This window comes from Melanotaenia boesemani, chromosome 5, assembly GCF_017639745.1.
Source record: "Melanotaenia boesemani isolate fMelBoe1 chromosome 5, fMelBoe1.pri, whole genome shotgun sequence".
In the NCBI taxonomy this organism is placed as follows: Eukaryota; Metazoa; Chordata; class Actinopteri; order Atheriniformes; family Melanotaeniidae; genus Melanotaenia; species Melanotaenia boesemani.
The window spans coordinates 22,313,452-22,339,187 of NC_055686.1; the positions used below are offsets into that span (position 1 = coordinate 22,313,452).

A 25,736-nucleotide genomic window follows, 5' to 3' on the forward strand; every position below is an offset into this window, starting at 1 on the left:
CACAAACAAGTGATTTTATCTTTGAAATTATAGGAAACACATTTTTCTGGGCTTTTTTTGGAACCAAACATACTCCGTCTTGTATCTTTTGCATCCACCTTTAAAATGTGTAGGTTCATTTGGCGCAGATGCAATTTAGCAACAGCGATTTTTTTTATTTTAAAAGTTTTGAATGTGTGCAAAAAAATGTGAGACCTATTATAGCATTAGTGCAAAGTGCTATCTGAATTTTAATCATATTTCTATCTATCTATCTATCTATCTATCTATCTATCTATCTATCTATCTATCTATCTATCTATCTTTCTATGTATCTATTTATCTATCTATCTATCTATATATATATATATATATATATATATATATATATATATATATATATGTTTTTCTTTAATTTTTAGAGCAGTTCAGTCAATCAGCACCTTTAGATTAATTTGACACACACATACACACACACACACACACACACACACACACACACACACATACACATTCAATTACAAGAAAAGAGAAGAGTCTGCTCCTCTGGCTGCATAACACCTAGCAGAAAATACAATGGCATCTGTGTACTCCCTGCATTGTTGCTCCCTTCATCATCACCTTTGCCAGAGGATAAATGCGCTGGCTTGCAGAATCTCCATCAAAGCTGCAACTACCAAAAGGATCTTTAGTCTTGCAGTCCTCTTCAAAAAAAAAAAGAAAAAAGAAAAAAAAAATGTCCATGTGCTGCATAGATTTCCACCCTTTTGCTTCTTCCAAGCCCCCCTCCCCTGATGCTTTAGAAACAAATTGCTTTGTCCTCACACTGAGTTCAGCCAAAGAACATGAGTGTCGACAGCTTTGGTCTTTTCAAGAGGAGAGGAGGATTACTGCATGTTTGTATTGAGGTGGATTAAGACTTTGACGCTAATGAAAGGTCCTGACAGGAGCATTTTTGGAATTGGTCAGCGAGTCTTAAGCTAGGATAATACATGTAAGACCAAAATGAAATCACCAAAAGCCGGGGTAGTAATAATAATAATAATCATAATAATCATAATATCACTAAGGATGGAGGGGGAAAAAAGTGCAAACAATCAAGAACTGCCTGAAAAATACAATTTTCAGCAGGAAACCATCTGTTCTTACAGTTTATAATCTGCACTTGCTTTTGATTAAGATTAAACTGAACTCTGTGAACTGTTAAAGCAGGGCAGCATCTTTCTCACTTTAAAAAAAATAATAAACATGAGTGATTTGAGCAATGATTTGGGGAGGTCAGAACAAGGTGAGATGTATGCATATGCGTGTCCTTGCTACATTTGCAATCACTCAGGGATTAAGATGATTTATGCTGCCCTGGTGTCACTTCAGATTCACAACGTGTGAGGTGATGGAGCTATCGTTCATCTCTCGCTCCCTGCATCCCTCTATCTATCTCTTTCTACCTCTCTGCCAGCAAAAAGTCTGCTAGGCATCCTACAACAGCTTAAAGGTGAAATTGTTATTAAATTTCTGCCATATGTGGTATTTTGCTAACTTCTTTTAAAGCCTTTGGATGTTCAGTTTATTTTTTAATTCCTCTTCACATCTCAAAACGCAGTGCAGCAAAATAAATCAACACAATTTTTAAAAACAGTGCTGTATGGGGAAATAAATATGAAAGAAACAAAAGGTCCTTAGATTTTAAAATCAGAAAGAGTGGCATTCAGCTCATCTGCAATTGTCTGTTTAATTTGTGCATGCAGTTAAACTCACACAATACCGTCATGTTTGATATGAATTTTGGGTAAGAATAGTCCTTATAGTCTGTCTTTTCATCAACCTGAAATTAGTAACTTAACAAACAGACTTAAAATATATTTCTGTAACACTGATTTCAAAAGTTACATCATCCTCACTCTGCCAAAAGATCTCTGATCAGTCAGGCCATGGACAAAAAAAAAAAAAACAGGATGTTTTGGACATTTAAGTATATTTAAGTGACAAGTATCAAAGCAGCATCTACAAAATTGCCAGGATGCAGGTTTTTCCAAACACATCATTTTGCTGTAATGAGATGATCGGCCCCTCGCATCACCTGTCAGGGATTTTGATGCTGTGGCTGATCAGATCATGTTTCCCTCAATGCAACCTGACTAGCAACAGTTTGCAGCTTCAAGCTGCTGTAGCTCAAGCAGAGATGTGCAGCTAGCGTACAGAAATCTGGACACTCTTTGTGTCCCTTCTTTCTTACTCCAAGCTTTCTTTTTTGAACATTCAGTGTTCAGCCATAGTTGGCAATGCCTCAGGTGGCATCACTTGAAGCAGTTTATCAGATTTCTCTCTCTGTAAGGGAAAAAACCTTCTAAATAAACATTTTTTCCTCTCAAATCCTGTAAACTTAGTTTTTATCATTTAAATATTTAGAGGCGAGTATGAGTTTTGTGTTAAAGGGATGCCACGGAAGGGCAAACAGACATTTATGTGTGAGTGTTTGTGTGTGGCAATTTTGAAATGAGACAACTACGCGAATAGTAGTCTGAGAACCAGTTCATCATATCAGCTTCTGTATAACTGCATAATGACTGTTACTTGTTTCCCTGCACACTATGTGAACCCAATCTGTCACTTCCAGAAGAATTTCAAATCTAAGCAGTACATTGTGTGTGGGCGGCAGGCTAAACAGCTCTCCTCTGCATCCTCCAGCCCCTTCTCTCATGCGGAGAGGAACACAGTGGCCCGGTGCAACAAAATGAGAAAAAAATAAAATAAATTTTGAAGATAATCCAAATAGAGCACACTGTCCTTTATCTTTCTTACTTTCTCAAACAGCATGCACACCTGCAGATCCTTCCTGCTTATGTACACCGTTTCCTGATATGCCTGAGGTAAGCCTCTTCCCAGTAGCATCCTTCCAAACAACTGCACGAACCCCTCGCAGTGAGTTACAGGCATCGGCGTGTTTGCAAAAAGCTGCCGAAAGCTGATCTCAGGGCATTCACTTAAAAGAGATAAAGAGTGTTTTTTTTTTTTTTTTTTTTTTAACGTGTTTAAATCTGGTCCGGCACATATGTATTGATGTGTAAGTGTGTACATGTATTTGTGTGTAACATTTGCAGGCATTGTGAGTGGATTTGTCGGCACATCATCTGGATTAGGATGCTCTGTTTTGTCAGTTCATCGGTGGCGGGGGCGCGTGTAGTGGGGGGGGGGGGGGGGGGGGGGTCTTTTGTCATTGTGTCAGTCTCTCCTGCTTCTCTCCTCATGCCTGATAAAAGTTGAAGGCTTGTTTGAAGCTGAGATGATTAAAAGAGAAAAGGAAAAGGAAAGATAAATCATACGAAAAGAGGAAAAAAAGAAAATCAAACAACTCAATAATAATAATAATAGCAGGGAATGATAAGGACTTGTAGAGCTGCTCCTTTTATCAGCTCATCATATCTCTTTTCAATAGTTTTCTCAACATATATTCATTCTTACCACCTCTACCCAACCCCTGGGTGTTGGTATATTTGTGACTAGTCCAACAACCATTGCTAAAGTGACTGCCTCAGGGTTAGTTTGAGCTACAGACAAGATAAATGCTATGGTTTTAGCCTCCAAGGTAGCCATTAGTCTGTAGGCGGGGCTGCAAACAAAAGAGCAGGAAACAGACAAAGAATCACAAACTTTGCCACAAGTGCACAAAAACAGGTGTGCCCCCTTTGCGCTTTTTCAAAGGGTTAATCTTTTGTAAACCCTCGAGGAAAGGGAAAAACAACTCACCTGGCTGTCCCTCATCAAATCCACACTGCATTTACCTTCATTGTTCATTCTCAGTGTTGCGTTACTTGGCTCTGATTGTGTCTGGTGATGTGTTTTGGCCATTGGGTGCTTTCCTATTGTGGTTTAAATGGAAGCTTTTGGCTGCCACTTTGGCTTTTCCTCATCTGTCACAGGAAGTTGTGCTTTTAGGACTGCAGTCATCAGAGCGGTGCATAGCTGAGCTGCTGCTTTGTGAGGTGATTGCAGTATTTACAGGCTTGAAAGGACAGCTGCCAGACTGAATAGCACACAAAGAGAAGTTAATCCATTTTTGTGCCTCTTGTTTTGTAACCTCGAGGTGGGAAAAAAAAAAGAAGAAAAAACATCCATACCTGGAGGAAGGGTGGGATCCAGTTGCATGCTCCCTCACGTTCACAACCAGGTGCAGCTTAATTGCAAGCAACTCAAAGAGTGCTTTGCTTCATGATGGAAGCAGACTTATGTGAAATTTGGCTCAAACTGATGGCAGGACTTCCATAACTGGAAATTGAAAATGCATATTCATCCCAGCAGGAGGATGAAATAGTGCTTGGTTCCCCCAAAATGATTGCTGAGCTGTCAGCCGTGGCCTGTTCTCTCTGCTCTGGACCCTTGGATGGCAAAATTTCATTTCAAGTCCAAATTTTTGTTTTCCCAAACAAAACAGAATGAAAAGAGACTGAGAATACAGGTGAGTATGGGGAGGAAGAGGATTTCTCTCTTAGAAAAATGCTAATTAAGTCTTTCTCTCCTGCAGGTGCTTGATGTGGGGAAGCGACACTGCAAGCTAAGAGAGGCAGCACAACAGCAAAAACAGAAGCCCTTAAATGGGTCAACAATGCATAAGCAAGCAGCTTCACGCTCACGGAAAAGAAACAGGCAAAGTGCAAATATTAGCAGCATGCACCCGTTCACACATGCACAATTTCCTTCCCCTCTCTTAACACATACACACCTAGATGTCAATGCAATATCTCAACTACAAGCATTTGTATTAAATAGGGTGAGAACTTGGGCCTTCGGAAAACATTCATGGCGCTAATGCCGACTGTTATGTGAATTTCTGACTTCAGTCACCAGGGAAACGGGTTTGATGGGACTAAATGTACAGGCGTTTGTAGGAGGTCTCTGGATAAGTGCATTAAGTTACATACAGTGCTGTTTTGAGGGATTTTAAAGGGTAAAACAAAAATGACCATCATTCTTTTTGCTACTAAAATCAAAACATGCAAATATCCTGTATTATACAGTACCGTCAAAAGTTTGGACACACGTTTCCATTAAATCCAGTGGGTCTGTCCAAACTTCCTAGTGGTAATGCATATGGTAGTGTAGTGTAAATCTACTTGAGAGGGGATTTTTTTTCCTTATACTCTATGACCCTGTGCATAAATATAATCTGTTGAGGGAAAATGAGAAAATTCCTCCAAGCAGAGGTTAGGAGTATATTGTTCCTCCAGGTGAACCGATTGTACACATGCACTCATACAGCTAGACCAAGTTGTCTGTGAGTTCTTTGTGTCGGCCAAGGCTTTCTTTATGTCTTTTTGTATGTAGAGACGGTCACAGAGATTGTTATGAAACCCTCCAGCACCACCAGCGTCAAAGGTCACAGCGTGAGCCGAACAGAGACGCAACCCTGCCAGGGGGCGGGACTGAGAGTCTTGTCTTCCATGCGTTAGTTCTTCAATTCAATCCTTCCATGCTGTCCCTTTATTCACCCCCCCCCCAAACACACACACAGACACACACACTTCTTCCTTCCTCGCTTCCCACCCTTACTTCCACCATATGAGGCACATTAAACTGTATCCTCAAAGAGAAGAAGGCGAGAGAGTGAGTGAGGGAGAGCACAAGAGGATAATCCCCCTTCCTCTATTGTTACACTCTTTCATCTATTTTTATAAGGCGTAGAGCAGGGGGAGCTGAGGGGCGAGAGGAAGGATGGAAGTAAAAATAAGTTCTGTAGGGCTGCGGTTGTCTCGTTGCACCACTGGGACTGTGATGCGGCTCGAAATTAAATAAATGTGCGGGAAAGTGCAAGCACAGTCATACAGTGCATGCATGTCTAAACACACATGCATGTTTCACATGTTTTACCCTCTGATTTATATATTTAAAACACTAACTGTAAGCTAATTTACAAATACATGTAAGGGTACTTAAACTGTTCTGGGACAACAAAGAATGAATAGGATCCCCTATAAAACTCAATCAGATGGGGTTTTATAGGGAATCCCTTTAGCTAAGTGAAAGCCATTGTTACTGACTCACACTGTTCTCTGCGCATAAAAGACCAGAAAGGTGAAGTTAAATTCACTGGATCTATATTTGTTATGTTTCTGCAATACTGATAAATGTTTCTGAATTAGTATTATTTTGCCTGAAAACTAGAGATGGAAATAAAAAAAAAAAAAGATAACCAAATCATTTGAAAGTAGACTCAAAGCTAAAACCCAAAAAATTTTAACTGTTGTTTTGTTTCAGTGTTTCCTACACAAACACATCTTTTCTGAACCGATAGCCTCACCTCTCCCCTCACTTTCATGTATAAACCCTACCAACACGAATTTAAGCAGATGCTTCACATCTTATTCTCTGTTTTTTTGTGTGTGTATTTCTGCAGCAGCTTTAAAACGCTACTTACAAGCATAAATTACATACTACAGCATTTTCAGTGGTTTTACGTGGACGTAAACATTTCTTTAAATGAGTCTTGACGGAAAGTGTTTTCAAAGCTAAATCAATATGGTCTCCACATGGATGTGGCAATAAAAATAGAAAAACAGTAACAATTACTGACAGCAATCTATCCTGTACAGCATCAAAATAAATAATGAAACAACAGAAGCACACTGGGGACTTTTTAAAATTTTTATACCAACATAAAAATCATCATCACTTGCTGAGTTAAACTTAATCATACATTGCAAACACTTTGTCTTTTTTTTTTCAGTTTGCTGATTGCTCCCTGTGGTTCACTAATCCTGTGTATGATGTGCCATCCTTTTCTGAATCTTGGAGTGTTTGCATGTTAGCATGAGATTAAATGGAATATAATCTGTGATGAAAACTGATTTCAGAATTTTACAGGGTTTTACAGCACTGGTAGTCACAAGCCAGTATAAGCCGTTCCCAGTAATCAAGGCAGCTTTGGTTTAACTTGTGTGGTTGAGAAAGATGGGGTACTATATCACCTGCCCATGAGTACAGCTGTTCATGAAACTTTTTCTCCTCTTAGGTTCAAAATTATAATCAGCTGATGCTGTTTTTACTTTAATATCCGTTAAACCAAATACTTACAATTTCTTTTATAAACAATGTTCATTTTTAAAGTTCAGGCTTGACCAGATCCAGTTGTACCTTCTCTTGGAGTTTTCAGTTGCAGAAATTTGCGTTTTTTCTGGGTATTCTCCATTAAATATTACACAGTCTTCGCAAAATATCAAAAGATTATGATTTTTTTCCCTATACATGCATGCACTGAATATCATTAGCCTTCTGGATAATGCCTGCAGTAAACAGGCATTTGTTTGCCTGTGTTTTGACAGTTTCACAGCATTTAGCCATGTGTCTGAGTCGTCAAACCAGCCCGATTAAACACAAACATCATGTCAAATTCCTAAATAATGCGACCTAATTGCTATCAATTAGTGGTAGCAGGCGACGCTGCTTGCAGAGTGAGGAGTTTCTCAAGAAAATCCTTTTCCCTAAAGGAATGCATTGGTTTAACTGTTTTTTTTTAGTTGTGCCACCATTAAATTTGGGTGAAACAATATTTATTGTGCCTTTAGCTCCACAATTTTACATTTTCTCTCATGTTGATTCTTAATTGTGACAGTGAATGAATGAACTGCCTGTTAATAAGTTGCTTGGAAAAAGAATGAAGAGACCTTTTGCATCTAGGAGCTACCTGCAGCAACATAAAAGCAACTTCACACAGAACTTCTTTGTGTTTGTCTTAAATGTTGAAAAAAATGTGCTCTTCACATTTCAGTTAGACCACCTTTTTCTTCACTTGATGATTTATTGTGTCAGAGACCTTTATTTTCAGCAGAGGCAAATACCTTATATTTGCTGTTTGCAAGCTCTCACCATCTTTGACTTTATTATGCATAACAAAGATGTTTTATTATCATATCCGACTCCTCACTGCTTTGATTTGTCACTGCCTGACACTTGCAGGTCAGAAAGAGAACTTTGTATGTCAAACAGTTGTCATGATGGTAAATGTGCCTTTTTGAGATGTTTTTTCTGGGCTTTTTCGGTTCTGAACATGGACACAAAAACAAAAACACTGATACTGCCCATGTTTTGGCTGTACTATATGATTAAGAATTTGTGTTATGTGAATCACTATGTGTTTCTCAATGGAAAACAATCATCAGTACTTCTTGTCATCTTGAGTTACCAGCAGCTTGTATTTTTTAAATGATTTTACCAGTTGTTAGCCTGCATTGATTTTATAGGGTAACCTACAGGTTACATTCCCACTCTTTCTCTGATGAAGATGCTCTTTGGTGATGATGAGTTTGTGGGAGGAAACACACAAATATTAGCATGCATAAAAAAGTGGAAAAGTGTTAGCAGATCTACTAAATATTAAACGTGCCCACACAACTGAGGGAAAATGTTAGTGGAAATTGCTGCAGGTGGCCTGGAAGCTACATGTATGTAATATGTATGTAATGTGAGAAAGAAAGTTAGAACCTACATAGGTCTGCACATTCACATACAGACAGAAAAAACACAATTTGTATTTCTTGCCTTAAAGGTCAGAAAAAATCTGTCTCCCAGAAACAGGAAAAAATGATCTCAATGATCAATGTCATTGAGTTTGGCTAGGTTTTTCTGAAATCAAATCTCATTTATGTACCGTACATTAGATTGTGAGCAGAGCTGGCTCTTGGTTCCGAGGAGCTTCCTGGAAAAGTTCTTTAATCATGTAAATGTTCTGTGTTTTGTGAAGTTTTTACATGAGAGGGGAGAAAATGTTCCAGGAGAGTTATTATGTGTGAATTTGTGCTTATGTGCCTTAAATGTGAGATCAAAGGAGTGGCAAAGTGAGAGACTGTGTTTGCACATATAGTATCTCTGGCAAATGCATGAATGCATGCATGAGTGGCCCCGGCTAGGTGTCGACCTACAGAATGTGTGAACACCTGAATGTGTTTTTCTGAATTCTGTTTGTGTTTTTTTTCCCTGAATTCCCTGACGTGAGAAAAAAAAAGATGTCCTTCATTCGTTGCCATACAGTGTTTCTTCAGTTATGCTTGTAGAGTGAATTGCAATGCTAAAGCATATGCACATACATGTGCACACCTGTGGCTATGCAGAGGGCTTCTTTGGATGCTTGACCTGTATTCATATAAATAAATAATCCCTTGCAGTCTGCAAGTTAGATTATTGGCATTGCTTTCAGCAAGACCCTCCCTTGCAATAGACCTCACACTGGGAAAAACATGGCACCCACTGTTTCCCAGTGCTGCACACCTGGTGTTTAAACATGCTCCAGTAAATATGATTCCCCCAATCCTCATAATGTAGTCACCTCGTCACAATCGTGCACAGAATCCCAACTGTACTGGGTGGGAAAAGAGAAGAACGTTAATGAGAGAGGGTTGACCCAGAGGAGTTGTAGGTGTAGAGGAGGGGAAATAAGTGTATGAGAGGAAAGTAGGGGGACAAAGAGGAATGGGAAAGAGAGGAAGATGGGAGGCTTTGGCTGAGTGCTTTGGGAGGTGCTGAACTGTTTTCATTGAAGACTGTCCCATCAGTTCCTCCTCATACACAATACCTAACATGCACATTCCAGCTAAAGAGTAATGCTATCTTGAGAGAGGTGTATAGAGGGGAAAAAGAAGTGCTTAGTTACATTGCTTATTAACCGCAGCCAAAAAGAAAGTGATTTTTAGATTTCTATATAACAACTGCCCAAGTCATTTGGATACAAGCCAAATTGTCCACCACTTAGCTGCACCAAAAAAAGACACAAAATGCACATAGTGGCGGGTCTATGACTGTAGGCCCTCATTGAAAACACAGTCATGCCTCTGCAGTGCCATGAAAAACCACTCTGCTTCCTTTCCATCCCTTGTAAAAGTGCCAGGTTTATCAACTGAGCTTCCTGACTGCAAAAGACAACATGGAAATGCAACCACTAACCATTTTTAAAATAAAAAATCAACTCCTGTATTCCCTTAGAAATAATATGACCGTTTGGTTGAGCACATTTGCTGCCTATTTTTTGTGCAGCATTCTAAAGCCCATTTTTCTCTCCTAAACCAAAGCCCACCTTGGGTGCATTATGCTTTACGGAGAAACGGTTTGTACACCAGCTTGACAGCTTTTGTAATCTCTGTCAGGTGTGTCTTAAAGAGACAGGAGCTTAAACGGAGCATTTCAGACTGATGGTGACAATTGGCGCAGCGGAAATACAGAGGTTTTGTTTTGTTTTGTTTTTTATATATTCATTTATTTTTTTGTATTAACTCTGAAGCATGTTTACAAGACTCTGATTCTCTCTCTCTCTCTCTCTCTCTCTCTCTCTCTCTCTCTCTCTGAAATACAATTCAGAACACCCTCTGGTATTTTTTGTAATTTATTATTTTCAGTGTCTTTTGTAGTGGCTGAAAAAAGAAAAAAAATTCTAGTTGTATAAGGTGGTTGTATACCATCAGAGCTAAATGAGAAGATACTTTACACGATACACAGAGTATAAATAAGCTCTCAATGGTCTCCCCACAGCATCTTTAGGTACGTACGCAGGCTTCATTCTGTAAATGTGGTGTGCGATGGGGTTAAGATTGCACTGTTGGGGCTTCACAGAGCACGCGTGATGAGACAGCGAGGAAGATGAGACTGTGGATGTGACGCTAGGGTATGATTTGAATACCTGCCTGCTCCGGCTGAGCGGTGATCAATCACCTCCGTGTCAGCCCACCACTCCCTGCTGGCAACTTCTCCACACATTTAACCTCCATCCCTCACTTTTTCCTTTCGTTTCTCATTCTCTGTTTCTACCCTTTTGTTTTTATCAATTTTATCTCCATCTCCTGGTGTCTTTCTCACCTCCCGTCCTTCAACTGCTTGTAACTCATTCTTTCTGTCTATCCTATGCTTTCCTCTTCATATGTTCCCCTCAGCACTTTCTCTCACATCATCTCTCCACGTTCTCTTGTTCATTCTATCTCCCTTGGTGTCGCTTTGCCTAAGGATATGACAGAGAGGAATAAGGGGTGAGAGGTGGGAGGACAGATGGAAAGGACACAGAGAAAACACAGCACCACTGTGGACACATGAGGGAATGCCAACACTGGTGCATAATGTACGACCATCCGAACCTTTTCTATCAGCCCTTTAACTTCTGTCCTACTTTTAACATTATCATTTGCGTGTTTTAACTCCTATCTGCACACATGCAGTGTAACCTTGGGTAAGGCAAAGTGTTGATGGAGGTCATGATGTTTCACTGCATCACTATCCATCAGGCGGTGATGTGCACACAAGCACACACACACACACACACACACACACACAGACAGACAGACATTCATCCCTCCACCAACTTGAGGGAAATCAGACGTAAGACCAGCGCTGCTGCCGCTCTGCTCTTGAAATATGAATGGTTTTAATTAAACAAACTCACTTTGCCATCTGGCCCTACAATTGGGTGCGCCTAATGAACAGACTTGCACACAAGCACACATACACACATGCACATTATTAAACGGGGTAAGAAGCTTTGGAAAAACCAAAACAAAAACGTGGTGAACTGGTGAGATGATTCAGGAGCTGGAAAATGATTCAGTGCTTCATTGTGCTGGATAAAGAGTGTCTATATGGCAAGAGCTCATTTACTTGCATGTGATTGAGTTTGTGTACATTTGCCATGTATGTTTATTGGGATTTTTTTCAAGGGTGAATTTCTGTCTGTGCTTTCTTTGTGCTTTGTAGGCTTGTGAGTGAAAGCTCAGTCACTGTCTGTCCTCATAGACAACCTGACTGATAACTGCTGTGATGCACCACTCGTCTGTCCTACTCTACTGAACTGGCTAGCCAGCACTAAATGATGATGTTGGTAATCCAACTGTGGTACCCTAAGTTTTCATAGTAGGAGAGGCAGGAGAGAGAGATAGAATGTGCTCTGTGTATGTGTCTGTGTGTGTGCTGGGAGGTTTGAGATTGTCTGGCAGCCAAAGCAGAAAAGAAAACGTGGGAGGCATGCTAACGTTAGCAGCCAGTAGGACGTGCTATTACTCTCTTAGAGGCTACAATAAATTTCCACTCCTCATCTGTCTTAGCAGCCAGCATAAACAAGATCAGCGATCAGCTTCTGTGAAGTGCTCTCTATGATGTAGAGGGATATAAAAAGTTGTGCAAACTAGTGCATACCCTTCTGTCTGTAGGAGACCATGAGCAGTCACAAATAATCCCTGCAATATGTGTTTTATGAGAAAAGTTTGAACCTAAAAATTCAATAAGAGACTTATTTGCACATGTCCACATGGGACACATTAGCATTGCACTCTGTAGCATAGCCATTGGCAGCCCAACATACACTGTCATAGCAAGTCATGTTTAAAGCTAAAGTGGAAGGTTACAGTAAAGTATTTTCATTTTTCTATGAGTGGAGAAAAAAAAAGTGAAAAAAACCCACAATATAACGATGCATGCCACGGATCAAATGCGATAGATCCTCGGCAGCGTGACCTATGGCAACCGTCAAAGCACACTGCATATCTGCACTGATGTGCTGAAAAATTATATTACATCTTCAGCGCCGGGAGCTGCTCAGATTCATGTGAGCGTCTCGCATGGAAACACTCCACACAGCCGCAGACACCTCACTCATCATAAAAGAGCAGCGTGGAGGAGTGTTATTTTGAGGTGTGCTTGAACTAACTCGGTAAAAATTGAAAAATACACTGCCCCACCCAACCCCCCCGGTGATATGGAGATCAATAATGGAGCAAAAGCCTTTGACCCAACGATAACGCTGTACATCTGGAAGGCCTCTTTGACATCCATAAAGGCCTAATCGGGTGTTTGACTCCAAACACTCAGCGTTTATGAATATCTGATGAGCGCAAGGGTGAGCTTATGAATAAGTGAGAAGACCAGCTGTGCAACAGAAAGATCAAGACTTTTTAACACAGCTGAGCAATATAAGGAGATGAGAACAACAGAAGAATGATGTTTAAATGTATGCATCCTGTGATTCCTGACATGCAGCCTTTGATTGTTTGGTGACTGAGCAGAAACAAAGTCTATTATTTATCTCAGCAGTGTGAAATAGGTCAAGAACGTGTTTCTGAAGCGACCTCATTACTTCGTCTTGAGTCGAGTCTGTTTTTACTTTTTTGTTTTTTTTTCTTAGTTTTGAGATGACATGTGGTAAGAAAATACCCAACTAAAAATAATAACCTTGAACTTGAACTTGATGAAGAAAGTAAAGGAAAAAAAACAGGGTCCCTCAGCACATCTGTACAGAGGTAAAAAGAACAGAGTAGTAGGAGACAAAGTGAAACACGTGTTGTTGGCATGTGTTGCCCAGGGGGAGGGTGGGTTTAGATAGTTGGCAGTGGTGGTGGTGGACGGAGAGGTTGGGTACTTGGGTGCAGTTGAGGGTCATTCTTCATGTGCATTGTGTGAATATCGATTGATTATTAGTGAGTCAGAACTGGAAAAACCACAAAATCATAAGGGGCATTTGCTTTTGTCTGTGTTTTACCCTGACACTAAGCAGTAACAATCATCTATAAAGAATCAATAACAATATGAGGAAAAAATCTTAATCAGCTGAAAGTTTTCAAACGGATGCCTCTCGCTGCCAGGGCGAAATGTTGACAGTTCTAAATGAGCACTAATTATTGTCCCAATTGCTCATAGATTATACTGCAAATCAAACCAATGCATGCGTTTCCACCTATTTCTCCTTCCTTCCTTCTTACACAGACTAGACCCACAACTCAAATCACTCTTGCATAACACACCTAAATGTCTGCAGCTACAAGTCGCTAATGATGCCCATGTTAGCACTAAGCACCGCAGCAAGCCATCTGCTAACTTTTGTTCTCCCTCTTTCCTCATAGCTCTCTAATTTTGTAAAAGGGGTTCCATACAGAGAAAATGTAGCTCTGACAGTGTCTCTGTGAACTCTGGCTACAGCACAAAGGGGAGTGCTAATGACTATAGTTAGCTTCCCTCAAAAGGCTGTAGCAGTTTGCCAATACTTGCCCTAACCTTAGATGATTGCATTTACTGTAGGTATTTATCCGACACCCTTATCCACTGTGACCCAGCAAACAGTAAGTGAGCAAGAAAGAAGAACTTCTTCCTCAAGGACACTTTCACAGGAGACATAAGATCTAGACCATTTACAACCAGACCACAAGGCCACCCTGCTGCTTACCCAAGTCCAGATCATATCACTCCAAAGACACAAAGTACAAACTGTAGGAGCTGCAAGATTTGGAGGCTGATTTAAAAACAACATGGTGAACAAAAGAAGCCAATATTCACATACACTCCCCCGACTTCAAATCTCACTTGTGCTGCTGCTTTTCCATCTGCAACCACACACACAAAGCACAGTTTAGCTGATCTCTCTAAAGATAGCGAGCAGCAGTGGAGCTTGTTGTTTCTTTTAGATGGAGACTGATTCATGAATTGACCTCAACTCTGTTCTCCAACAAATCTCCTTTAAAACTTCAGAGCACTTTCACTTGTATAGAAGTAGTATACTCTATGCACATTGAGCTAAGACCATAAGATGATTGCAAGTTGGACTGTTTTTTATTGAACACAAGATTTCTGGGTATAGAATATGCTATTTTTGGATTGATTTGTGTCCTATATGTGCTATTTTGGTTTTGAAACTGCATTTGACTGACAGGCTCATCATGTTTCTGATGTAACTACATTGTTTGTGACTGTCTCTTTTTATTCGCATTAAAGACAAACAAGGATAAAATAAATCTTCATTTTAAAGCCTAATTTGCCCTGTAAATGGCACCTATTGTGTGAGAAAAGGAGAATTTTAATATCCACAAAGTTGACATGTCGGCCCACATCAAAGTGTTTCAAATCCTTTTTAATCTCCATTAAGGACAAAATTCAAGAAAACTCACTGCAGACACCTGCGTAACTGCTCTTTTGATGTGCCCATCTATCTGATTTGCCTGGCTTTCTCTTTGCTGTCTAGAGTAACAGCAAACCCTTAACTCCCTCACATATTTCCTCAAGGGTAAGCTATCTCCTTTTTCCTTTTTCAGATATTTATTTATTTATTTTATTTTGGACAAATTATTGACCATTACAAATATAACATCTCCATCTTAGAAGAGAGGATCTGAACCTTTAAGCCATTTGAATATCCTTATCCTAAGCTGCAGAGGCAAAGCCTCTGCACTTAGGCTTAGCACTCTCAAGACAGCTACTCCTTGTTAAGCATCGCCTCAGACTCCTAGACTATGAATGGGTCCATTACCCTCATCTCTCACTGCACACCCACACACACACAAACACACACGCACACACACTTATATATTTGGGCGTTAGTAGCTCGGGATAGCTTTGAGAAGGTTCTGCAAGAGAAAATACAGTGCTTTACCAGGAGACTGCTTTTACAACAGGCTCTTTTTTCTATTGCTCCCACTCACTCTCTCTCTAGGCTGCAGTCTTTTTACATTACAACCTACAGAACATCAGTTCTGTCTCCCAATTGGAGCAAATTTTACTCCTTCATAAGGGCTTCAAGCCAAACACGAATTGCAAATAAGTGAGGCAGCTGTCTATATACCACCTAAACAATTCAAACTATCAACTTCATTCTGCAACGCCTTTTTTCAAAGAAAGCCAGGGAAGATGGACATTTATTATAGAAGTCTATCCTGCACAACAAAGGAAACTCAGTGGGAATTGTAAATTCTCCAAAACAGCGGCAAACTAAAAGGATAAAAAACGATGTGAAAGGTGTTCATCTAAAACAGTAAGACTGTTACATATAATCCCTCATGTAGCTTCTTTGATCAGACAAGCTTGATGTTTCCAAGACACAACCATATGTGTTAAAATAAATCCCAAGACCTCATATTTTACATGATCTGTCAATGGGCCCTGGCTCTAACAAAAGCAGTTGCTGCATTATAACGGCCACAGCACAAAAAAGGGAAATCTGTGTCTGATTGTGAGCCTGTCTACCACTGGACGTCCTATTTAAATTCACTATAGACAGTATGTGCATGTGTGCTTCCTGTATCTTATCGATTTCTTAATCTCCTTTCAGTGTTTGCCCCTACCATTTTCCATGTGCTCTGCCTCACCGACACTGCCATCCGGCGTTGTCCTCTCGTAGCTGTCCTCAGGCAGGGGAAGGGCGCCCAGCCGGGGGCCCGACGAACTCTTGCTGCTGGGTGTCTCGGATTCATCCAGGCCGCTGTCGTAACAGCTCTGCAGAGATCCCTGCTGGTGAGGGTCCTGGGGCTGGCTCACCACCGAGAAGGTCACTCGGCGAAACGGCTACAAGAGAAACCAAATGGCCGGGGGTCACTATAAAAGGGACTGTTTTAGTCGTTTTCTTTTATTGTTAGAAGTAAGATTGGGAGTTGGATCCTCTGGAATCCAGAAGTAAGATTCAGGTCAGGATGGTTGGGACAGAGGTTAGGAAAAAAAGGGGGCAAAAGGTAGGGAGGCGTAGATGTGTATTAGCTGTCTCAAGAGCAGAACTAATGGTATTGACATGTAATTCAAACAATTAACTGACCCCCAAAACTACTTTATCCTTGTATCACAGCAACACTCAGACATTTTGATTATGGTCCTATCACCAGGAAATCTTGCAATAAAACCAAGTAGAACATGTAAGTGGGAATAAAAGTGGTCTTTACCATGCTCAGATAGCCATACAACCTAGCTAAGCTTGTTTGTTAAATACAGCTAAGGGGGGTAGAACATAACAGCCTTGTTGACGTGTTTATGTGCCCACTAAAAAGAGGAAAAGGTGAACAAACATCCAGCTCCACAGGCGGTCTGATTTGACCCCAGAGAATGAATCCAAAAAAGGCAAAGATGAGAGGACACACACTAGAACACCTACTCCACAGCATTCAACCACACAAAAGGTTTTGCGAGATGAGCTGTGGGTTCATGCTGTCAATGCACGTGGCCTGCCCAAACACAGCACTGTTGAGCAGTGTCCTGTGTTAAGCAGTAACAGAGCATGTCATTAAAGCCAAGGCCTGTTTCTCACTGTCTCAGCCTGTTTCTCTTCCTCTCTGTATCTCTCAATCCCTGTCTGAACAATGTACAAAGGTAATGGCAGAGAGGAATGATAGAAGGAAAATGGGCATGAGGCGAGGAATGAAAGACCACGCTTGGTCATTACCGGAATAAATGGCATAACAAATTGTTACTGCCATTCATTAATTAGATCCAAACAGCGTCTGAACTTGCCTCTGTTGCTGCATATATTCTCACACCTTGCCGGACTTTATCACTTTCTCCCAAGCTCCTTCTCATCCGCTTTCAGCCCTTCTCCTCCCTCTGTCCTCTCTGTTTCCTTGATCCATCATGAGGATATTACACAGTACTGCGGCCCATTACTCAAAAACTTTCTCCTCCTACCACCCTCACCCCCTCCGTTTGTTCTCCAGTTGTTTTACCTGATGAGGTAAAACGGGTTAGCCATAGCGATCCCTAACTGGCACTTTGAACATGATGGATAACTCATCTTTTCCCTATTACCGGATCTCAGAGGCAGAAATCATCAACACCAGTTCTTAAAAACAGATGTAAGGAAGGTTCTCAACAGGCGTTGACAGGTCACCGTTGTTATTTCGGCATCCTGAGACATTTGCTGTACTGTCAGCACTCGGCCAGGCACATACTGTGAAAGATTCTCTTTTTGATAATCAAATTTCCCACAAGCTACTGGGAAAAATGGGCTTCCTTGTGTGTGTATGTGTGTGTGTGTGTGTGTGTGTGTGTGTGTGTGTGTGTGTGTGTGTGAGGGAGAGAGAGAGAAAGAGAGAAAATTAGAAAATTTGCATTTATTTATATATTTCTGCTCGGTTCTGTTTCTCTGGCTGGCTGACTAACACAGCAAGCTTGGCAATAAATCATGTTTCCATGTAATTACAATCAACACTCAACAAATGAATTGGTATAAATATTCATGCAAATTTCACTTGGATAGTCAAACATTTGTTGCATAATTAAAACAGAGGCCAGAAGGAAAACTGCTCTAAATAAGTGTAATAACACTTCAAGAGATGTTAAGATGGGAAACCAGGTTTTTTTTTTTGTTTGTTTGTTTGGTTTTAGTATTTTTTCTTTTTTTTTTTTTTTGTTCTCCAAAACACTTGTTTAGTGTGAGGTGTGTGTTAACAAGTCCCACAGCTTGTGCAAGCTAAAAAATAAAAAAGAAAAAAAGAAAGAAAGAAAGAAAGAAAGAAAAAAAGGGGGCTTCATCTCAATCACATTCAGTGGAGAGCCTAACTCTTTGGGAAATGTGCATTTCTAATTATACAAATTAAACAACTGTCGCATAATGAATTTCTGGTGAATTGCAAAGAAAAGAAACTCTGGAGCTAGTGAGGGTAAATTGAGTTTGGGAGAGAGGAACCAAGCTGATGGGAAAGGAAAGAAAAAGGTTAAATGAACAAATAGATTTTGTTCATCCAAATTTTCCCCTTATTTTTACTGGAGGGAGAGCAAGATAGAAAAGAGGGGATAAAAAAAAGAAAAGCTAATTTGTTTGTAGACCAGAAATGGAGTTCATGCAGAGATCGCCAAAGGCTTTGGATCAAAATCTGCAGCCACCACCATCTGCACAGCAACCTTCACTCCCTCCATTTTTCATCTTTTAAAGAAACGAATAAAACAGAAACAACTGTTTCTCTTTATGTAATTCCTGTTTCCTTATTTTTGTGTTTGTGTCTGGATGTATGTTCCAGGAGTAAACGGGAAAGAAAAAAATCTTTCCCACCATGCCACACAACATCATGTGTAAATTCCAGGTCGTCACAAACAATCTTATCATTATTAATCATTCCTCGTGTATTCATAGTGGAAGGCGATTTTGGAAGTCATTTTATGTCCAAACAGAAGAGAAAAATGGACAAAAGGCCATGCAGATACAGGGCTGACAACATAGCCCTCAAGATCCTGCAATGCAGAGAGTTTACATGAACAACAAAAACATGTTGTAGGTGTTAGTCGAAGAACCCCCACTCCTTGCTGCTTATCCATGCTTTCAATTGGCAGAGGTGATGACCTCTCACCAGAGTTTGGTCTTTTCCAAACTCGATGCATTTCTTAAACTACAGGCCCTTTGATGCTGATCCTCCCCTATCTTCTTCTCTGACCTGTTCCACTCGGCATGCAATCAATTCAGCAGTGACAGAGCCAGAAACATTAGCACAATACATTAGCTTGTAACCTTCCTCCTATTTAATTATGAAGTGGGTTTACACTTTTAAAAAATAATAACTTAAATCCAAATTCTGTTTAGACAGTCTGAAATCTGCTTTACATTTAAAAATCTGTTTTACACCTACACATAGACATAACTACATGGCCAAACCACATGCTGTGCCCTGCCAGACTAGCATAGCATTTAATGTATGGCTTTCATTACAAGTTAGCACTCTTTTGCTTTATTTTTGCCAGATGCTGGGACCCCTTTTAGGGTCCCGACAGTGGAGGGGCCTCTTTTTAGGGTGTGCCTGTGATTGAAATCCAGCTGTGACAGCCATGGGTGATTGAGCAAATCCGTCGTCCCAAAAAATGAACAATGAAAACAAGCAGCAGGTTTACTGGGAGCTCTGGCTGAAGCCAAGCCTGGCCTATTTCCTGGAGGCTAAAGGGAAAACACATGGGCTGCCTGACTCAATCGAATGTGGAGCCAATGAAAACAGGTCCATACCACTCATGTCAATAATGTGTGACCTCTTGGATTTGATTTTCATTTCCCTTTCACCCTAGCAAACGTTTGGCCGCTGTCAGCAGCACTTTGTTTGAGCTTTACGTCTTCTTTTATCTGCCAGTAAACTTTGACTGGAAAACACATTGCTCTGACACACAATACTCTGCATCTTCAAAAACCTCACAGCAAATGCAGCAGTTACAAACACATTCATTTCCCCACAGTGGTTTTAATGGCAGGTATTTAGTCAAAGAATTCTCCAAATCAGATGCTGACCCCTTCCTTTAGCATGCCAGGCTTTCGTTGTTACTGTGAGACAGTTCATGCACAGACCACATAATGCCAACTGTGCCCTACTGATACTTCTCCAAGAATTCATTCTCTGTGCATGTATGGCTTTATAATTAAGGCCACCTTCGCAGCCGCCTCTGGATGAAATGAAGAATAATGGAAAACTGGTTGGAAAACAAGGGTGTGTGTAATTTCAGCTGTAAATACCTTTGGCGGATGGCAGTGACCCAGTGCCGTGAACCTCAGGAAGTAATTGTGGCTGAGTTGGACTTGGGGCAAGGGGAGCAAACATAAACTGCAGGAGCAGTGTGTTATTGCAGTCAACCAAGAGAAATGGAGGGATACGGAGAAGGGAGTTTGAGCAAGTGAGATGGAATGGAAGATAAAGAGGCCAGTGAAAAATGCGTGGAGCCTAAGCAATCCGGAGAACTTGATGAGGGTGAATGACACACAAGCACAAAAGTGCCAGTCGGTAATTAAGAACCCATGTTTCATATTTAATGGGCAACCAGACGGTGACCTGATATGCCACCTGAGACACACAGACAGTGCCAAATAGCCATGGTACACCAAACAACATTCTTGCAAGAACCTTAAATTGGCTTAACCTAATTGCATCTGCCTGCTTTGCTAAGCTTAAATGCAACAGAAACTTGTGTAACTCCAGCTCTTAGGATTACAAAGATCACAAGATACACTGATACTGAAGTGATAAATGAGACAAATGCCCTCAAGGTGAACTGACTGGAAATCAATTGGAATCTGATCAAGGTGGATTCAGGTTTTATTTGGATTCTGCTCAGTTGTAGCTAATTAAGGTGTTACGTACAGAATGCTGATGCTAGGCAGGCTCATCAGCCAAAAACAGACAAGAAGACCAAATGTGGAGGATCCATCAGGTGATTATGGGCCCCCCTCCATGCACGACCAAGGGTATTTTAAAAAGGTGAGGGCTGAGTAAGTTGTGGGAATGTTGGCGGAGGAGTTGGCTGCAGCTTTGTTAGGGCGACCTCCTGCTGAGTCTCAAGTATCATGTTTTAGTCTGACTGATAGCTTTGGCCCCGTCAGGCTCCAGCGCACCTCTTAAGGTACACCCTTTGTCTTCAAACCTCAACTCCTCCATGCACATTTCTCCTTGGTCATTCTTCAACAAATTGAAATGGGAAAAAAAGCATGATAAAGACTTAACAGAAGAGTCACATTTTAAGATTCCAAGAGAGAGAAAAAAAAAACAAAAACAAAACCAAGGAAAGATAAAAGAAGCCCTACCAAGTTAGTGTTATCTTCCGAGTCAACAAAGATGCAAAGAGTTGGTTTTCTTTTCTTTTTCTACGCAACTGAGTTTGAAAAAAAAAAAAAAAAAAAAAAAAACTCCTTTCAGGCTTACAAGCTGCCAGTCCTTTACCTTAACTGTGTACACAATAATGAACTTTGTACACAATAAAAAGAACATAAAGGTAGTGATGGTGCAGAATGCCACTCTGTTTAAAATGATGTCAGCGAGGCGTGAGGTCACGCAATACACTTGTGGAAAAAACTAGATAATGGCAATTTTAGACACCTTTACAAATACTTTTATTACAGGAAGTGCAGACGTTATGGCTAACACAGCACACAGTCTCATTAAGAGTTGATGATGCTGTTAGCACTCTCTTGTCGATCTTAAAACTCGTGAGAGGGCTTTTCACCCTTCCATTTTACCATGTGGTCGTTTTATGGTCTGACAGAACACCAATCAATCGCTTGTCCTTCAGTAATTGTCCACTGGTATTCTCTTGAGTCTTATTGACCCGCTTTTTTTTTTTTTTTTTGCTGTTTTCTTTTTTTTTCTCCTTTGGCAAAAGAAACAGTTGCATAACCGTATGTATTTCAGTCAAAGTTACCCAGCAGGAAACCCAAAACACAAAGTCCCCAATGCTTCCACTTTTGTTTGGTTGGGGCTGTGCCATAAAAAAGCTGTTGCTTGGCACAAAAAATGTTCTCCTAAGGAACTCTATGGGGACCTGTTCTCAGAGCCTGTGCCTCGAGAACCACTTTGGATTGAAAAGAAGGAAGTGGGAATTAAAGTGAAGAGAGAATGAAAAAAAGCTGGAAAACATGTACAAAAAGAGAGAAGGGAAAAAAGGCAGGGAAATAGAAGGGAAACAGATGAAAATTTGGTGATGTTTCCAACTTCATTCCATTTAAGCCTCATTTGGTTATTTTAATCTACTTTCCCTCTCTTTTTGGTCTTTTCTTTCTTCCCTTTGTGCTTGGAATGCCTTTGGAAGAGTGCCACAGCTAGCGCTTTCCTATTAGCATGCGCCCCATGCATGCAGCCGGAGAGACAGGCCCACAGGAAAAAAATAAAACAGAAAAAAAAAGATCACACGTGGTTACTTTCTTAAAGTCGGGACTAAACTTTTAATTGCTCTTCAAGTGGCGGATTAGGCCACTGGTGTAACAGAGATACTATTCTGGGGGGATGCATTTGAACATCTTTAGAAGCTTAGCCCAACCTCTGACCTGCTCTGAATGCCAAAAAAGGTGTGCTTTTATTGTTTTTTTTTTTTTTTTTATAAAAACACTTATGGGGTTGGGTGGTGGGACCAGGATGATGTAGGGGGCTAGTTTTGAGTGGCTGTGGATTAGCTTCAAGCTGACAAATAATACCTCTTGAAGAACTCTCCCTGTCTGCTGGGCTGCAAGAACACTGTCGTGACAAACCCAATGTTGTGTAACTGATAGTGTGTGGCTAAATAGAACACAGACAAAAGAATAAATGAAACCTTCATAATTCATAAAGTAATCCTTGTCCTTGTCAACCGCATATATAATGCATGTTTATTTACACTGTCGTACATTTTTGCAGATTTCTGCAACGACATCTATGGCTGTCAATCGCGAATTAAGTTACATCCTCTCATTGGGAACGGATAAGACCTCCCCCTGTGACGCCATGTTAGAGTGGAGAGAACTGCTGCATAACACAAGGGCTGGCAGACACAGGGAATGAGTGTCAACCAAAACCCTGTCATGGTGTTGCTTACATGGAGTCTGTCTTCAAATCCTGTGATATTTCCTGTTTTGTTTTGTTTTTCATTTTCTCTGTTTAAATACTTAGTTTGTACACTGATAGGTGAATGGCAAACAATTCACTGTGCATGTGAGCATATATGTACGTTCAGGTGTGCAAGTGCCTCCTGTCTTTCTTTGCATATGCGTGTTTGTTTCCCAGCTCTGGCACTGAGTAAAGGGGGGTAGTTTAGGTGTCATACATGTGGATCCATCAGCACGTTGGCAGTACTGCGCCTAACCAACGGCCTACTACTGTCAGTTTGTGGCCAGCCTGGGGGCTGGCACTAACGTTAGCTTGTTGTGACACAGGTCTGGGTGTCAGCAGAAAGCATGACATGGCATCAACAAAGTGGCCAAATGCCACAGCTGAGCATTTGCCATGGAGGATATGACACACAGCAGCTCACTTACTTTGCTGCCTGTCCTACTCCAGCCCAGATGTAAGATTTAAAAAGTCCCCAAATGTTATATCAAAAGCATTGAATGTCACCACAGAGAGAGGGAAAAAAAGCCATGATATGATCAAAAGGCATAGATAGACTGTGGAGAGAGGGATAAGGAAAGAAAAAGGCTGAGATAAGGAAGAGAGACTGAGACAGTGTAGAGGCTTTAATGGGGCTGATAAATGATTCTTTATTTACCATCCTGAGTCACTGATGACAGATAACCTGCATTTAGGGGATCAGGGCTGCCATCCAAACAGGCAAAAGAGAGAGGAAAGAGATAGATTGGAGGAGGTTAGAGAGCATATCCAGCTTATCCGCTAATGAGGCGTTCTGTTTGAGTATGATCATGCGGGCATGTATCATTCATGTGGGATAAGTAGAGTGTGTCTCCCCGCGTGTCTGTGCGTCCTCATGCATTCTTTTAGAAATACCCATAGTAGGCTCATTTTTGTGTGGGTTGAGCCACCAGGTGGCGTGTCTTTGTCTGTCAAATGAGTGCCAACTATATGTCCTGATCATATCACACACACATACAAATGCTTCCCTTACAGGTCCCATCCGCCACCTGTTCCTGACAACGAAAGCATAGGACAACAATGATTCCAACAATTATGAAAACAATTACTACAAATGAGTAATTAAACCCTTACGTCAGGATAAATAAACTGGTGGTGAAAAGGCAGAGGATGAAGGAGGATGGAAAAAGCCCAAGGCGAGTGAGGGGAGGAATGAATAACGAGGGGTGGGATTGAAAAGGAATTTGAAAGAGATATGTGGAGTCGCTACAGTAAACTCTGCTGGCGCAACATGAGGATTATCAAAAATGGAATAGCTTCACCCGTACACATACCCTCTCTGTCATGTTCCCCATCCCTCTGTCCTCGTTCATCATCCCAACTCGAGCCCCTTATCTCCCCCACAACCCCCACCTCTGTTACTTCTCTATCTACGTCTCCACCACTCTCGCCCACTCTCTTCCTAACTCGCTATCTTTGTCGAGATCGTGCAAGGTCAAACCTCCCTGACATTTGATGGATGAAAATGGAATTAAAATGAAAGCACACTTTCAGATAATGAAGATATGCAGTGGGAGATTAGGAGGCCGGGGAGGCTTGCTGAGGTGCCGACCAAATTAATATTGAAATTTATGTGTGTTTGGCTCGTGCCCAGACAATCCCCGTGTGTTATTTTCACCAGGGGGGGCAAAGTGGAAAACATAACAAAAATCCTAATAGGGAAAGTGAAAAGGCGGCACCTCTTTTTCAGCTGACAGGGTTCATTTTGTTTGATGTGGGAATGTAAATGAAGTAGTCCATAGGGCAGCAGAAGAGGGATTGTGCTGGAAATGACAAACATGCATGTTTGAGGGGCTTTGCTTGCAGCTTTCAAGGATTATCTTGAATTTTGGTGCAATGTCTAAAGGTAGATCAGTGAGGCTTGCTTAGGTGTAGCATGTTTACATACTAAGATGTGCCTACTCAGGTATTTGCATGTACTTTGCAAGGGATATGATCTCCTTTACAAAAAAGTGACACAGGGAAGCTCATACAACTTACAATCCAATCTTCTCCATCTCAGCAGCTCTGAAGGGCTGGATGAGTGTGTGTGTTTGAGGAGTGTGTAACAGGAGATAGAAGGAAAGGATAAGGCTCCTGTGCCTCAGAAGGCATCAAAGACAGACAGTCTATCAAGGCCTCGTATCACTGTCTGATGTCGGGCGATATGCACACTAATCCGCATGTAAAATAGTCCTGTCCTCCGAGGCACTTCTTTAAGTGCACTCAACTAACAATCTTGTTTCTTTTTCCACATTGTGCCTTCTCAGACACTATTACCAGTGAAAAAACTGAAAAAAAATGCCAAGGAGATCATCTGTATGCTCTTAAGGTCTCATTTTCATCTCCAGCCCTATTAGATCTCATTACCCAGTTGTTGAGTAGGCAGCCATTTTGGGTAGTTAATGGGAAATTTGATAATGGCGTCAGGTTGTTTTGGTCCCTGCCATCGCAGCTCTCCAGAATTAGTTGTGCTTTCTTAAGATAACCCAGGAATGACAAAAAGAAAATGCAATTAAAACTGCAACTTGATAAAAGCAAATATGCAGAACAACTTTGAGCGAGGTAAAGAGATTAATCTTTGTTCTCTCCAAGCTGCACGCTGCTCTGCTTTATTGGACAGGAAGGAGAGGAAAAAAAAAAGTGGTCAAGTTACAGAGGAGATGGGCAACAATGAAGCTCTTTGTTAAGACATCAGGTAAACAGGCAGAATAC

General features: G+C 40.9%; 1 protein-coding gene across 4 annotated transcripts in view; it reads right to left on the minus strand.

Moving 5' to 3' along the window:
* The window catches only part of pcdh7b (protocadherin 7b), a 106,793-nt gene that overhangs the window by 39,629 nt on the left and 41,428 nt on the right, over positions 1-25,736 (minus strand). For 2 of the 4 annotated variants that reach the window (XM_041986477.1, XM_041986479.1), the window contains exon 2: positions 16,047-16,266. The exons of the other annotated variants lie outside the window; for them this stretch is intronic. In XM_041986477.1, coding sequence (XP_041842411.1) covers positions 16,047-16,266 — 220 coding nt within the window. The remainder of the gene's footprint in view (positions 1-16,046; positions 16,267-25,736) is intronic. 4 annotated transcript variants of the gene reach the window in all.